Source organism: Crocuta crocuta, unplaced genomic scaffold (genome assembly GCF_008692635.1).
Source record: "Crocuta crocuta isolate KB4526 unplaced genomic scaffold, BGI_CrCroc_1.0 scaffold197, whole genome shotgun sequence".
In the NCBI taxonomy this organism is placed as follows: domain Eukaryota; kingdom Metazoa; phylum Chordata; class Mammalia; order Carnivora; family Hyaenidae; genus Crocuta; species Crocuta crocuta.
In genome coordinates, this window is record NW_027532002.1 from 4189341 (window position 1) to 4204778 (window position 15438).

The window sequence follows — 15438 nt, forward strand, 5'->3', positions numbered from 1 at the left end:
AAAAAAAAAAAACCCTTTATTAGGTTTCTGGATGGCCCAGTCAGTTAAGCATCTGCTTTTGATTTTGGCTGAGGTCATGATCTTATGGTTTGTGAGATCAAGCCCTGCATCAGGCTCTGCATTGACAGCAGCAGAGCCTACTTGGGGTTCTCTCTCTCCCTCTCTCTCTCTGCCTCTTCCCTGCTCTCTCTCTCAAAATAAATAAATTTAAAACCTAACTTTAAAAAGATCAATAAAGGTGTATTTTTTTAACTTGAAAGAGAAGTAACAGTATTTAATAAATGTCACATATTCTCATTTGTGTAATCCAGATACATAGGAACATTGTAATATGTGATATTATTAGACCACCAAAGATATATCATTCCCTTGCCACTGAGATCAGAATGTTCCCCAACTTTCCAGCCTGAAATATCACCTAGTTCACTCTGAATCCTCTGATAACCCAGAATCAGTATTCATATTCTCATATTTTCTCTGGACCTGCTTCAAATTACTTGGGCTCTTTTAGTGTAATTTAAAACTGAAACAGTTACCAAACCCATTCCAACCAATGTTCAAGAATCTTGCAGCAACCAAACTCCCAGTTCAAATGTATCCCATGACATTAGCCAGGGTAGATACAGAGTCATATATAATGAAGCCATTAGAAAAAAAGTAAGACAAGGCAGAAATTAGTGAAACTTAAAAAAAAAAGTTGAAAAGGGAGATGAAATTTCAAGTCAACCTTCCTATTTATGCTATGTATATTGTTATCCATATTCCATCAGGCTACCAAATTACTTTTTTAGTGGACAGTTAAGTTACTTTTGGTTTCATTCAGATGTAAGAAACTAATTATCTAACCCAATCAAAGACTATAGTTGTAATTGTAGAAACAACAAAATCTCATTTGTGGAAAGATTTCATACCATTAATTTCCTTTTTTTAAGGAATTGATAGATTGAGGGGCACCTGGGTGGCTCAGTTGGTTGGGCATCCGACTTCAGCTCAGGTCATGATCTCCCGGTTCATGAATTTGAGCCCAGCATCAGGCTCTGGCTTCAGATTCTCTGTCTCCTTCTCTCTCTACCCCTACCCAGCTCTTTCTCTCTCTCCCATAAATAAATAAATAAATAAATAAATAAATAAATAAATAAATAAATCTACACTTAAATTGGTAGATTTAAAAGTCACAACATAGGGGTGCCTGGCTGGCTCAGTCAGAAGAGCATGTGACTCTTGATCTTGGGGGTGTGAGTTCAAGCCCCATGTTGGTTGTAGAGCTTACTTAATTAAAAATAATGATAGCAATTTAAAAATCAAAAATCACAACATAAATTTCCCTTTGGCTTCAAGATGGAGCTGATAGTATATCTGAAAGACCTTACTGAAGGTTTCTGAATATTCTTGTCTTCAACAGGATTAATAAAGATCATTTGGTTCAAACAAAGCAAACACAAAACATTTTCTCTTTGCACACAAAGGGAAATTTTGTGTACAAATTTTGTATGATTAAGAAATTAGTAATTCATTTTCTTAATCTTGGTCTTAAAATCAGCTAAATCAATCTAAACTGTTGTGGCCCACAAAGTAGAGGGAAATAGAAGGAATAATCCTGTGACAAGAAGGAATCATGCATGTATTAGTGCCTGCATCCAACTTAAATCATAGGCTGAAATGTGCTTTACCATTTGCTGGGGACTTGTTGAATGTAGGTCACAAGGAAGGATGCTCAAGCACCACATGACATTCCTCAATGGAATACTTTAAAATTGGTGTCATCTTTGTCTCAGATATATTCACAGGATCTCACATATATTGTGCTTATATTAAAATGAACAAAATGGCAAAAATCCTTCCTAAGAAACTGATCACTCTATATCCCTCAAATCATTTTATGGCATCAGAGAATCAGTCTTGCCCACAAACCAAGACACAGAAAGGGCACTCGTGTACCTGATATTTAATTCCTGACTTGCTTTCTTACCAGATGCCTGAGCAGGTGGGCCCTGATTTACAATTCTAAGAATACCCTTTCCACAAATTTCCCTTTAAGAACTCCTGCCAGGTCCCAGGTCGAGAATGAAGGGCACAGAGAAAAGCAACCTGTAGCTTCACTACTCCCTCTTTGTTTGTTCCCCTGCTCCAATTTGTTCCACATCCCAGGCAAAAAGAGAGCTTCACCCAGGCAGTACCACCAGCTCCCACAAACTTCTCTGCATCCCTTCTGTTGTCACTCCTAGACAACAGTCACTCCTAGAAATAAGCAGAGGAAACTGCATTAATTCCTTGCAAGAGACCAGACAGGCAACAAGTCCCGATGCATACAAAGAGGAGGAAATGATCAAAGAGGCAGTGAGAGGGATATAGCAGAAAAGGGACAGCAGAGGTGGAAGGGACACTGCCTAACTTCAAACCATCTTTACCCTGTTGTCATTGCACTTTTTTTTAAATTGTGCTATGAAACACATAAAACTTACCAATGTAGCCATATTAAAATATATAATAATGTTAACTATATGTGCATGGTTATTTGTGTAAGGTCTCTAGAACCTTTTTCATCTTGCAAAACTGAAACTTGATGCTAAATTGAAAAGCTCCCCCTCTTCCACTTTCCCCAACCCCCACAACCACCATTCTACTTTCTAACAGTTTGACTATCTCATATAAGTATAATAATGAAGTATTTGTCTTTTTGTGACTGGCTTATTTCACTCAGCACATGGGCCCAAGGTTCACCAGTGTTGTTGAATACTGTAGAATGTCCTTTTTAAAGGTTGAATAGTATACCATTCAATATATATACCTCATTTTCTTTATTCATTCATCTGTTGATGGATATTTTGGTTGTTTCCACATTTTGGGAATGCTGATATTTCCTTGAGTACCTGCTTTCAATTCCTTTGGATATATACCTGCATTGCTATATCATATGGTAATTCTATTCTTTTTTTCTATTTTTAATTTTTGAGCAATGTCTATGGCTTTACATAGTAGTACACCAATTTACATTTCCAACAGTGTAAAAGAGTTCCTATTCCTTCACATCCTCCCCAATGCTTGTAATGGTCATTTTAAAAAAAATAATGTTTAGCCTAATGTGTGTGAAGTAGTATTTCATTGTAGTTTTGATTTGCATTTTCTTGGTTAGTGATGTTGAACATCTTTTCAGTCTTGTATCCCATTTTAAAAATAGAGTTTGTTGTTGTTGAGAGAGAAAGAAGGAGAGTGAGAGAGTGCAGGCAGGGGAGGAGAGAGGGAGAGAGCAAGCGAAAGAGAATCTTAAGCAGGCTCCAGGCTCAGCGCTGAGCCTGAAGCAGGGCTCCATCCCACAACACTGGGATTATGACTTGAGCCAAAATCCAGAGTCAGACGCTCAAATGACTGAGACACCCAGGCACCCCTATGGGTGGCCTTTTTACTGTTTCTTTTGCTGCTCAGCAGTTTGTCATAGCACACACCACTGCTGAGGCCTTCTGGGGGCTGTAGTCCAGAGTGGCTGTGGAGGGTGGAAGGCGGAAGCCTTTTTCTGCTTGGGTCGTGGTTGGAATCAAATTTCTACTGGATGGGGCTGGAGTGAACCACTCGCTGGTCCTCATTAGCAGAGAGAGAATACCATTCTCTTTTGCGTCTTTGGATAATTCCTCAAACGGAGGCTCTAAGGAAAAATCCCCTCCCCCCCTCCCCCNGGAGAAGCAAGACAACCCGTTCATGGACCGGGCGGCCGTGGCGAGGATGGGCGCGGTGGCGAGCGCCAGTGTGTGCGCCCTGGTTGCTGGGGTGGTACTGGCCCAGTACATATTCACCTTGAAGAGGAAGACAGGGCGGAAGACCAAGATCATCGAGATGGTGAGTGTGCGGCTTGGTGCGCCCGAGCGCTTGTCGGGCCGCAGGGTGTTCCGTCCGGCCTTACCTTCCCGCGCTGGCGCTGCTGGAATGCACAGGGCACACCAGGGACCCCCATTAACCCCGCGATCGGCATCCCGAGGGCCAGTAACCTGGCCTGGACCCTCTGTGGTGTCACTCCTCTGGCCATCGTTATGTCTCCATTTGAAATAGAAAGGCAGCAAATAGGTGATTCAGAAACAAGCCACCTCCTGCAGCAAAACCCGTTTCTCAAGAAATAAACTGAAAATTCTAGACTGGTTGCTCCCTGATTCTTGCACCAAACCGTTGTGACTGATCCAATTCTGACAGAGTTGTTTCTGCACCCTGGGTATAATGACTTAGGTTATGAAAAGGTGTAACTTCTCAGTGGTTAAAGAATGCCAGTAACCCAGTTGGGAGTTCAGAATAGTTTATTTTGTATTTGAATGTTATTTCTTATTGTCTCAAATTGCCAGGAAGTAGCTTTGTCTTCGTTTTTTACCCCCAAACCTCTTGCATGACATTATTTTAGAAATTTATTTTCCAATTTTATTGTAAGAGTGTTTCAAGAATCCTACGTAAGGTACATTATAAGCAATATTTGCTTCAAAGTTGGGAATGTTTTTAGTTGTTTTTATTTAAAACCCACCGAGTTGCTTTTTTTTTTGCTTTTATTTATTTATTTATTTACAAATAGTTTATTGTCAAGTTGGTTTCTTTTTAATGTGCTTACTGGAGTGCATAATCCCATGTTTACTCCCAATAATGTGCTATGCACATGAGCATCTGGGGTCAAATATTCATGAAAAGTAAGTTGACAGTCTACCACCCTACTAAAGTAAGATCATTTTAAGTTCATACAGTTGGAATACTTCAGCCTCAGTTATATGTTCTAATTGATCAAAGGAACTATCCAGTTGGTTGCGGTTGGCCCCAGATTGAATTCAGAAATATTTTTCCATCACTAACATTATAAGAAATGTCCCCTCCCATGTCTCATATGCCAGTAATATTCCTAGGTTTTGTTTATTGCTACAATCAAATTATTTTTAAAGTTTATTATTTTTGAGAGAGAGAGACACACACACAGTGTGAGCGGGAGAGGAGCAGAGAGAGAGGGAGATGCAGAATCCAAAGTGGGCTCCAGGCCCTGAGCTGTCAGCACAGAGCCTGCTGCAGGGCTCAAAGTCATGAACCACAAGATCATGATCTGAGCCGAAGTCAGATGCTTAACCGACTGAGCCATGCAGGAACCCCTATTTTTTTTTCTTCAGCTCTATACCCAGCAAATATTTTTATTTCAGAAATTTCATTTTGTTTATAGTTGCTGTCCTGCTTAGAGAACTTTGGTGGCTTTCTTTTGCCCCAAACCAAAAATTTATAACCCATATTTAGTAGGGGAGAGAACTAACTGCCATACCTTGCTGTGTATACTTAAACTATGGATTGGTCTGTTATATCACTTCTCTAAACTGAGTTAAAAATCAATGCTTTCATAAAATCCCACAGTGATACCATCCTAAGAACAGTTCGCCGTCTTTGTGGAAAAATAATTAAAGCCATCAGGCAAACCAACTTTACTTTGCAAATGATTTGTAGTATAGAAATCAGTCAGTCTTTACATATACACATGTATACATAATATATATCAATTCAGATTATGATATATGTGCAGCCTGCTAGTAGCTTTTAAGAGGAAAAAGTTGAAAGAGTTCTCTGTTTTTAATTTGTAATTTTAATAGGTTACTCTTTCAAGTGTAATAAACATTTGATTGGGAGTCTGAAAAATTGGGTTCAAATCTTAGTTTTATTTCTTTGTAATAGCTGTGATTTAGGGGTTGTGTTCTGCCTATCCCCTACCCCGTCCTTCAAACCCCCACCCTAGAGCATCTGTACAAACCTGTGAATGTCTAGTGGACATAGCTTAAACTGGTCACAAATAATGGAACCAGTGGTAACTACCTAAGCAAGGTGGGCCTATTTGCTGGTAGGTAAACAAATGACTTCTGGCACTGGTCTTAGGTAATGCACTGCCTTAAGAGTTTTTAATTAAAAGGCACAGAGATGTGTTTAGTGGTCTGAAACTGCTACAGATAAAAGGTTCTATAGGGCAGTGAGATAAATATATAGAGGAAGCCTGTCCGAAGACATGCTTAAGATGTTCAGAGCTCAGAGATAAGAGAAGCTGTTTTTCATATCCATATTCTTCATTATTTTCATTTTAGAACAATTTTAAATTAACAAAATAATTGAGCAAATAAGTAGAGTCCCAACTAGTTTCCCCTATTACTAACATTTTCCATTAGTATGGTATATTTGTTGAAATTAATGAACAAATATTCATACATCTTTAAATATCCATACTTTGTTCAGATATCCTTTGTTTTTACCTAATGTCTTCTCTGTCCTAGAGTTCCATCCAGGCCACCACATACATTTAGTCATCATGTGTCCTTATCTCATCTTGACTGTAACAGTTTCTCAGACTTTTCTTATTTGTTGTGTTTGTGATAACAATAAGAAATATGAATTTGGTGTTTGTTCCAGGTTCCTGCCACACAACTTCTAAAACACTTGGACTCTAGGAAAGTTTAACAGTGTCTTTTCGATGCTAATGAGGTAGACTGGTAGCTGGGGGCCCCAAGATGGCTTCAAGATGTGAGCTGGTTGACTAAATGATCAAAACATGATTAGAGGATTAGAACTTTCAACCCCCTACCCCTTCTGTTAGGAAAAAGGGCTGGAGTTCCTGGTCAATAATTTATTTAATCAATCTTACCTACATACCAGATGTCTATAAAGACCTCTACAGGAGAGCTTCTGTATTCATGAATAACTTGAGGTGTTCCATATTTTGCCCTATGCTTCTCTTTCATTTGGCTGTTCTGAGTTGTAGTCTTTGTATTAAACCTCTAATAGTAAGTAAAGCACTCTCCTGAGTTCTATGGGTTATTCTTGGAAATTATGGAACCTGAAGAGGTGGTTGTAAAAATCCTCAAATTTAGAAGTATGCCATCAGAAGTATAGATGGCAACCTGGGACTCATGACTGGCATCTAAACTTGGGACAGACTTGTGGACTAAGTTCTTTTCTCATAGGATCAGACACTAACTCTAGATAGTGTCAGAATTGTATTGAATTGTTGGAAGACTTGGAAGATTGTTGGTGTGAGGGAAAAAAGCCACATATTTGGTGTCAGAAGTGTGTATGAAAACAGTTAAATATAATTTAATAATATCCAACTTATGGTAACTGCTTAATAAGGAGTAGTTCTAATTATTATACCAAAACACAGACTATCAGCCACTATCATATCCTATAGTTATTTTTTTCCTTATGAACTGTAGCGGGGCATAATTTTTAACCATTGGTATTCTTTTCTCTCATCTTTATCTCTCCTAAGCCTTCATTCTAAAAACTATTCTAATTACTCCCGGAAGGATGGCTTGCAATTTTTATAAAATGGACTGAAAAGATTAAGGTTGCCAAGCATGTGTATAGAAGTTGATACACATGCAGTAGAATTTTGCCCAAATGACACTAGTATTGGGGATGAACTGTTTTAGGGAATGAATTCTCCCAACCTCTCTTAAATTCTTCGAAGTTTCAAGTCCTCATTGCTACTGACCATCACTTATCACTTGCTACTCAGTTTTAACTCACTATTCTAATCAAACATGCCTGCTCAGATAGGACCTTTTCGTTCTGCGGCCTTTTTGGTTACTCTCATTTAAAAAAGATTCTGGAACAAAGCTTAAGTATTTATTGCTAGTTTTCTACTAAGCAGAGAAACCCACTCCACCACAATGTTTAGGCTAAAGGATGACGCTCTGAGGGAGGGAAATGTGAGCATATATATCTTTCATACAACTTTTAAACTTTTTTAATGTTTATTTTTGAGAGAGAGAGAGACATACAGAGCATGAGTGGGGGAGGGGCAGAGAGAAGGCAGCAGGCTCCAAGCACCCAGCTGTCAACACAGTCCCTGTGGGGCTCGAACTCATGAACCATGAGTTCATGACCAGAGCTGAAGTCAGACACTTAACTGACTAACCCACCCAGGCACCCCACAACTTTTTTTTCTTTTATTCTTGAGAGAGAGAGGGAGAGGGAACTTGAGGCGGAGGTCGGGGGGGTTGGGGGCAGAGAGAGGGAGACCAGAATCCAAAGCAGGCTCCAGGCTCTGAGCTGGCAGTCAGCACAGAGCCGTACACGGGGCTTGAACCCACGAACCGCGAGATCATGACCTAAGCGAAAGTCGGACGCTTAACCGACTAAGCCACCCAGGCGCCCCCCCATACAACTTTTTTAAAGTGAATGACACTTAGAAGCTTTATTGTTTTTTACTTGGTTTATTTTTATTCACGGTCATTGCTTCCATATTTTATTCTTTACAGACTGTACTTATCTACTTTCATATTAATTTAGCGTAAATATAAAAGCATTAACAATACACATCTTTGATTTACAATGGGATCATGTTCCTATAAACCCACTGTTAAGTTGAAACTACAGGAAGTCTGTAATGCATTTAATACAGCTACCAAACATTATAGCTTAGCCTAACTTACTTTAAACGTGCTCAGAACACTTACATCAGCTTACATTTGGGCAAAATCGTCTAACACAAAGCCTTTTTTTGTAGTGTAGTGTTGAATATCTAATATAATTTACTGAAAGTGAAAAAAGAAAATAGTGTAGGGTACAGAATGGTTGTCAGTGTAACAGTTGTTAACCCTTGTGACTACATGGCTGACTGGGAGCTATGGCCACTGCCATTGCCCAGCGTCAGGAGAGAGTATTGTACCCACACATTAATAGCCCAGGAAATGATCAAAATTCAAAGTATAGTTTCTACTAAATGCATATCACTTTCTCACCATTGTAAAGTCAGAGAATTATAAGTCAGAGTGTCTTAAGTTAAGGAATCTAATCTAATTTTAAGGAACTAGTAGGAACTGTAATTTTTGCCTCATAAAAGTAAAACCCATGGGGTGCCTGGGTGGCTCAGTTAGTTAAGCATCTAACTTTGACTCAGGTCATGATCTTGCAGTTCACTAATTCAAGACCCACATCAGGCTCTATGCTGGCAGCTCAGAGACTGGGCCTGCTTCAGATTCTGTGTCTCCCTCTCTCTGCCCCTCTGCCCCTCCCCCACTCACGATCTCTCTCTCTCTCTCTCTCTCTCTCTCTCTCTCTCTCTCTCACCCCCTCTCTCTCTCCCTCTCTCTCTCACTCCCACTCTCACTCTCTTTCAAAAATGAACATTTAAAAGTAAAGTAAAACCCAGTGCTTGAAACTCAATAAAGCTAAGTGTTAATGATTAAAAAAACAGCAGTTTACAAATTTAAGTGCTAAATGTGGCTTTTAAAGAAGAGAATTTAAAAATGCATGTGGTTAGCCATCAGGGCATTAGGAAAGGACCAATGAAACTTTCTATTTTCTAAATACAAAATGCAGTCATTTTCAAATGGCAGTTATTTTAGTAAAAGCATTTTAATCCTGTGTATATATGTTTTATATACATATGCTGTTTTATAAGTATTCATCTTATTTTTTCTGGATTATATTAGGAGAAATCTTGCAAGGGTTTTTACTAGTTGTTTCTGAATGAATGCTAGCTTTCCTGTCCTATACTTATTGTCCACAGAACTTCCCTACAGTTCTAAGAATCTTAGAATCTCTGTTTTCCCCACTTTTCCTTTTTAGTCATTCGTCATTCTCGTTAGATAGGTTAGCCAAAAGTGTGAGTTTTATTCGTTTTCATTAAGTTTTGCATTTGGCTGTCCAAATCTACATTGATCTCTCAGTACAATAACTTAGAATTTGGTGTTCTGTTGTATTAGTTCCAGAAACTAGTCCAGAAAATTTATTTAGTGTCATTTAGTACAGAAAATGTTACATACTTAATGTACTAATAGAAAATCGGCCAGCTTTTCACATTATCAAAATCCCATACGTGTAATTTGTGCTTCGGAAGGTATTTTAGAAAGCTGACTATATATATGTTATTTTTCAGGAATAGAATCTAGTGATTCATCATTTGCACATAACACCCAGTGCCCCTCCCAACAAGTGTCCTTCTTAATGCCCTCATCCCATTTAGCCCATCCCCCCACCCAAAACCCCTCCAGCAACCCTCTGTTTGTTTTCTGTATTTAAGAGTCTCTCTAGGGGCGTCTGGGTGGCTCAGTTGGTTAAGCGTCCAACTTCGGCTCAGGTCACGATTTCGCAGTGTAGGAGTTCGCGCCCCATGTCAGGCTCTGTGCTGACAACTCAGAGCCTGGAGCCTGCCTCTGATTCTGTATTTCCATCTCTCTCTGCCCCTCCCCCACTCACACTCTGTCTCTTTCTCTCTGTCTCAAAAATAAACATTAAAAAAAGAAAGAGTCTCGGGGCGCTCGGGTGGCTTAGTCGGTTAAGCGTCCGACTTTCGCCCAGGTCATGATCTCGCGGTTCGTGGGTTCGAGCCCCGCGTCGGGCTCTGTGCTGACTGCCAGCTCAGAGCCTGGAGCCTGTTTCAGTCTGTGACTCCCTCTCTCTCTGACCCTCCCCTGCTCACGCTGTCTCTCTCTCTCTCCTAGAAATAAATAAAACATTTAAAAAAAAAAAAAGAGTCTCTAATGGTTTGTCTTCCTCTCTGTTTTTATATTATTTTTGCTTCCCTTCCCATTGTTCATCTGTTTTGTTTTCTATCCACACAAGTGAAATCATAAGATATTTGTCTTTCTCTGACTTCACTTAGCATAATACCCTCCAGTTCCATCCACATTGTTGCAAATGGCAAGATTTCATTATTTTTCATTGCTGAATAATATTCTGTTGCATCTGTCTAACATATCTCCTTTGCCCATTCATCAGTTGATGGACATTTGGGCTCTTTCCATAATTTGGCTATTGTTGATAGCATTGTTATAAACATTGGGCTACATGTGCCCCTTCAAGTCAGCACTCCTGTATCCTTTGGATAAATTCCTAATAGTGCAATTGCTGGGTTGTAAGATAATTCTATTTTTAATGTTTTGAGAAACCTCCACACTGTTGAAAACTGACTTTAAAATTTAAGGCCCATGTATATGTGTCATTCTTCTGTTTGCTATTAAAGTAAGTCAAAAACAGACTCTGGCTTGTGGAAGTATAAAACTGAAATAAATTATGTTCTTGGAAGAGAATGGCTTCATTTGATTAGACTATTTAGTAAACAGAAAAAGCTGGCTAAGGAGACCAAACATTTCTAGCCTCACATATTTACTGAGGGAAAGAGAATTACAGTCTTTAAACTAAAGAAAGATTAAAAGTTTTATTATGAAAAATGGAGTTAAACTTGATTTCTGTGGTCTCTTCCAAAGATGTGATTGGCATTTGGAATAGACACGATGCAAGGGATGTAAATAGAACATGACTTTATTTTTCATTCTTGTGGCCCCTTTCAAATTTATTCAGTGGTAGTAATCTTTCTTGCCGCTGGTAAAAATGGTGATGAATCTATGACTTCTTGCTTACTCTCAGGTAAAAGACAGTCTTTTATTTTAAAAAAACTTTTTCTAATATTTATTTTTGAGAGAGACAGGCAGAAGAGACAGAGACACAGAATCTGAAGCAGGCTCCAGGCTCTGAGCTCCAGGCCTGATGCGGGGCTTGAACTCATGAACCCTGAGATATTGACCTGAGCTGAAGTCAGAGTCCGTTCCATTTCTGTAAATACAAGTGTCTAGTCATATGTTAGTCATGATTTCAATATTGATTCTGTGGTGAGACTTGTAAATGGATATTACTAGTATTACCAATATTTTTAGCTCTTCTCTGCTTCTTGCATTTGGACAAGCTTTGCTATTCTGACCAGTAGACTGTGTCTGAATATGGCTGCTTCCAGGCCAGTGTAGTTATGAACAGTCACACAGTTATCCCTAATCTTTCCCGCTGCTGGAGTAAACTCTGAAGCATCAGTTGACATGGAGAGGACACAATATCAAAGCAGCCCGGAATACTGAACCAATATGTGGATGACAGCTGCCCTGGAGAGCCATTTGGACCCATACTGGACTTTGTGTGAATGAAAAATAAACTTTTTGTGTGGTAAGGAACTGAGCTTTTTGTGCTGTTATTACCTCATAACCTGTCCTGACTACCACAGACTTCTTCATTACCCCAAAGCCATGGCTCACTGTATGTGGCTCCTCCCTCCCTAGTTAATGGCAGCAAGTGATCTGAGATTAGATGGGAGGATAAAGTCACCCTCTCTGCTTCCCTGATGCTGTTCCTTGTCCCGCTAGCCATTGCTTTAGACTTTTGGGTTAATAGGGTAGGAGGAAGGATTTCTTTTACTAGAAAGTAAAAACATCAGAGTTCTTATTTGACTGGATAGGTTTGTGCTCTCTGGGCCTGAGAGATATTTAAAGTTGACTTTCTCGGGGTACCCGGCCAGCTCAGTTTTAGGAGTGTGTGACTCTTGATCTTAAGGGTCATGTTCCAGCCCCACATAGGTGTAGAGATTACATAAATAAATAAACTTTAAATAAAATTGACTTTTTCTTCTTCCACTATAGCCCTATAATATGGGCAGTTAATTTTTTTGGTACCCCATTCTACCTCAGCATGATTTTTTTTTTTTAAGTGATCCATTCCATACAAGTTCTTGCATTTGAAGTCTCTCCCTCTCAGGTAGCTCTTATGGGCTAGACATAACTAGGTTTTTGGCTGGTTCCCTCCTACGTGGTCCCCATTCCAGGTTGTGGGGTACATTCGTTTATCCCTGGCTCTGACAAACTGTAGGACTACCAGCTATTACAACAAAGCAACTTTTTAACAATGTCAGCTTTATGGAGTTAATGACTGACAAAATTATGAAATATTTGAAGTGTGTATTGTAATTAGATATCCATATACGCTGTGAAAAGAATTTCCCCCATCTAGTTAATTAATACACCCATCACCTTACCTATTTATTTCTGTGTGTGTGTATGTGTGTGTGTGTGTGTGAGAGAACATCTAAGAACATTTGAATTCTACCCTCAGCAAACTTCAATTATATAGTACAGGGTTATCAACTATAAAAAGGATGGAATGCTTCATGAATTTGCCATCATTCTTGTAACATGCTAATTTCCTTAGTGTTCCAGGTTAAATATATGTGCTGCCAGTGGAGCATAGCAGAGTCCCATCTGTCCCACTGAGTATCTTTTATAGCTTGGATCAGGCCTCGGTCTTTTTCAGAAAACACATTTCAGGTTCCCCGGGAGACCCCATGAAAGGCCCCTCTTGCTTGGTGAGAAGGTAGCACTCCACCGTTCCCATTCCCTTGGAGGCAGAGGGCACAGCAACAACTCTTCACTCTTTTCACCCTTTTGTATTCCTTAAGTGGGTGAGGGCCCAAGAGTCATCAAGCCAATTCTCCCCATTTTCCTCCCCTCTCTCTTAGTATGATACCTGTCCCTGAATTGAATCAAAACAGGAAGATTCCTAATTTAACATCCTATTACATAAATTTAACATTCTGTGAATTTTTTTAGAGGTTATTCATTGTTAAGGGCCGAATTGTGACCCCTCAAAAGGTCCTCTAACTGAACTAAGAATAAGAAATCAATTAACAGATTAACAAGAGAAGATCAAATTTAATAGCATATGTATGGGGAATCTACACAGATATGAAAATTCCAAAGACAGGCAAAATGAAGTATATGTGTCATTCTGAACTCAGGAGAAGGAAATAGGGGTCTGGGACTTGAGAGGAATGCACTTCACAAGACAGAAAGAAGAGCAGATGTATAATAATTAGATGTTTGCCTCACAACATAGATGGATCACTCAGGTAAAATTTGTCTCCTTATTCTGGGAAATGTCGCCACTTTAGAGTACTTCTATGCAGTTAAAGGATGGGCAAAAGTTTCTCTTGAGCCCACAGGGTCTCACTTGCCTTCAGCTCAAAATGATCTTGTCAGAGTGGCCCATTTCCGGGCACCCTTCCATGAACTCCTGCATGCTTTTGAATGATAAGCAAGCATTCCTATCTCCCATACAAGTACTAATCAGGCCCGACCCTGCTTAGCTTCTGAGATCAGATGAGATGGGGTGCATTCAGGGTGGTATGGCTGTAGACCAAGCATTCCTATCTCTTGAGTCTAGGCCTGTGTGTTCTGTGTCGTCCTTGGCTTGTTCTGCCGTGCCTATGGGTGACATGACCTCTATCCAGTGTTCATTCTTTTATCTGGACTGACAAGATGGACACTGGCTTCCCCCTCACTAGAAGCTCCACAGCCAGTTAAAATTGTAATTTCTAATTTAAACACATCCCAACTATTTATGGCTTCCTTCTTAAAGTCTGTTTGTTCATTTATTGAGAGAGAGAGAGCGTGTGTGAAAGGAACAGAGAAAGAGAATCTCTAGCAGGCTCCACACTATCAGCTCGGAGCCTGACTTGGGGCTCACATCCACCAAACATGAGATCATGCCTTGAACTGAAATCAAGAATCGGATGCTTAACCAACTGAGCCACCCAGGCACCCTGTTCATTTATGGCTTCCTTCTAAACACCAACAATTACTCCTTAAATAGCTGGTGGTGTTTTTGAAACTTGAGTGAGTTTCCTTCCTGGAGATAACTTCTAACAAAAACTTCTTCCTTTCTGCTATTTTAAGATAACATCAGATGTTCTCTGGGTACTATACTGAGTAAGTGGAAAGCCCACTATTGAATGTATATTTAGAAAAGGGAGAGGGTGGGGAACAAGATTTAAACACAGCTGCTTTAGTGGCTCAGCTATTACCTAGATTTTTGAAAATATTTCTGTATCTCAACTTTTGTCTAATTTACATTAGTACTCATATCTATGACCTTTTAGGACTGTTTTGAATTGATGATTTGTTTTGTAAAGCATATTCCCTGAACTCCTGTGGCATTTCCTGATGATTTCTCGTAAAGTGGCTATTTTTACACTGTTTTGTATTGTTTGCTGTTATGTCTGGCTTTTAAAAAGGGTCTAGATTGGTACATATTTCTTTTTCACTTTTATTTGTTGCACCCAGCTAAGAGAAACAGAGAGACCCCAAATCAGTGGCTTTAATAAACAATAAACATTTTATTTTTCTAACATAAGTCCAAAAAATAGGCAGTTGCTGGTGTTAATTAGGAGGTAGATGGATATCTAGACAGAGGTCTTTGAAATTCTTTTGGCTTTTCTCATGAAGATAAGATGGCTGTTGTAGTCCTACCCAACATGTCCATCTTCCAGGGAGGAGAATGCTCATTTCAGTAAAGCAGAACTTTCTCCTCACTTGTCATTGGAGAGGACAGTGTCATATAGCCACTCTAACTGTGAAGCTGAGGAATATTTTTAACTGAGAAATTGCCACCCCCCCCCAACAGAATTAAGATTCTATTAGAAAGAAAGAGGAATTAGGTAATAAGCAGTCTACCATGCTATACCATAGTCCCTATTCCTTTTCCATATTACTTGCCATTCAGTAAATTGATTTAAAATTTGATCACTATAAATGCATGTATATAATAGTATTTCTGGTGATCAGTTGGCTGGTAGAAAAATAGAACATTCCAACTGCTACAGGTTCTTGGTCATACAGGAGTACAGACTAC

General features: G+C 39.4%; 1 protein-coding gene across 2 annotated transcripts in view; it reads left to right on the forward strand.

Moving 5' to 3' along the window:
• The first annotated feature begins 3677 nt into the window (after positions 1 to 3677).
• The window catches only part of NT5C3A (5'-nucleotidase, cytosolic IIIA), a 46217-nt gene continuing 34456 nt past the window's right edge, over positions 3678 to 15438 (forward strand). Inside the window, exon 1 of one of the 2 annotated variants that reach the window (XM_077775464.1) lies at positions 3678 to 3831. In XM_077775464.1, coding sequence (XP_077631590.1) covers positions 3694 to 3831 — 138 coding nt within the window. In that variant the 5' untranslated portion in view covers positions 3678 to 3693. The remainder of the gene's footprint in view (positions 3832 to 15438) is intronic. The other variant, XM_077775466.1, reaches the window with a different exon arrangement.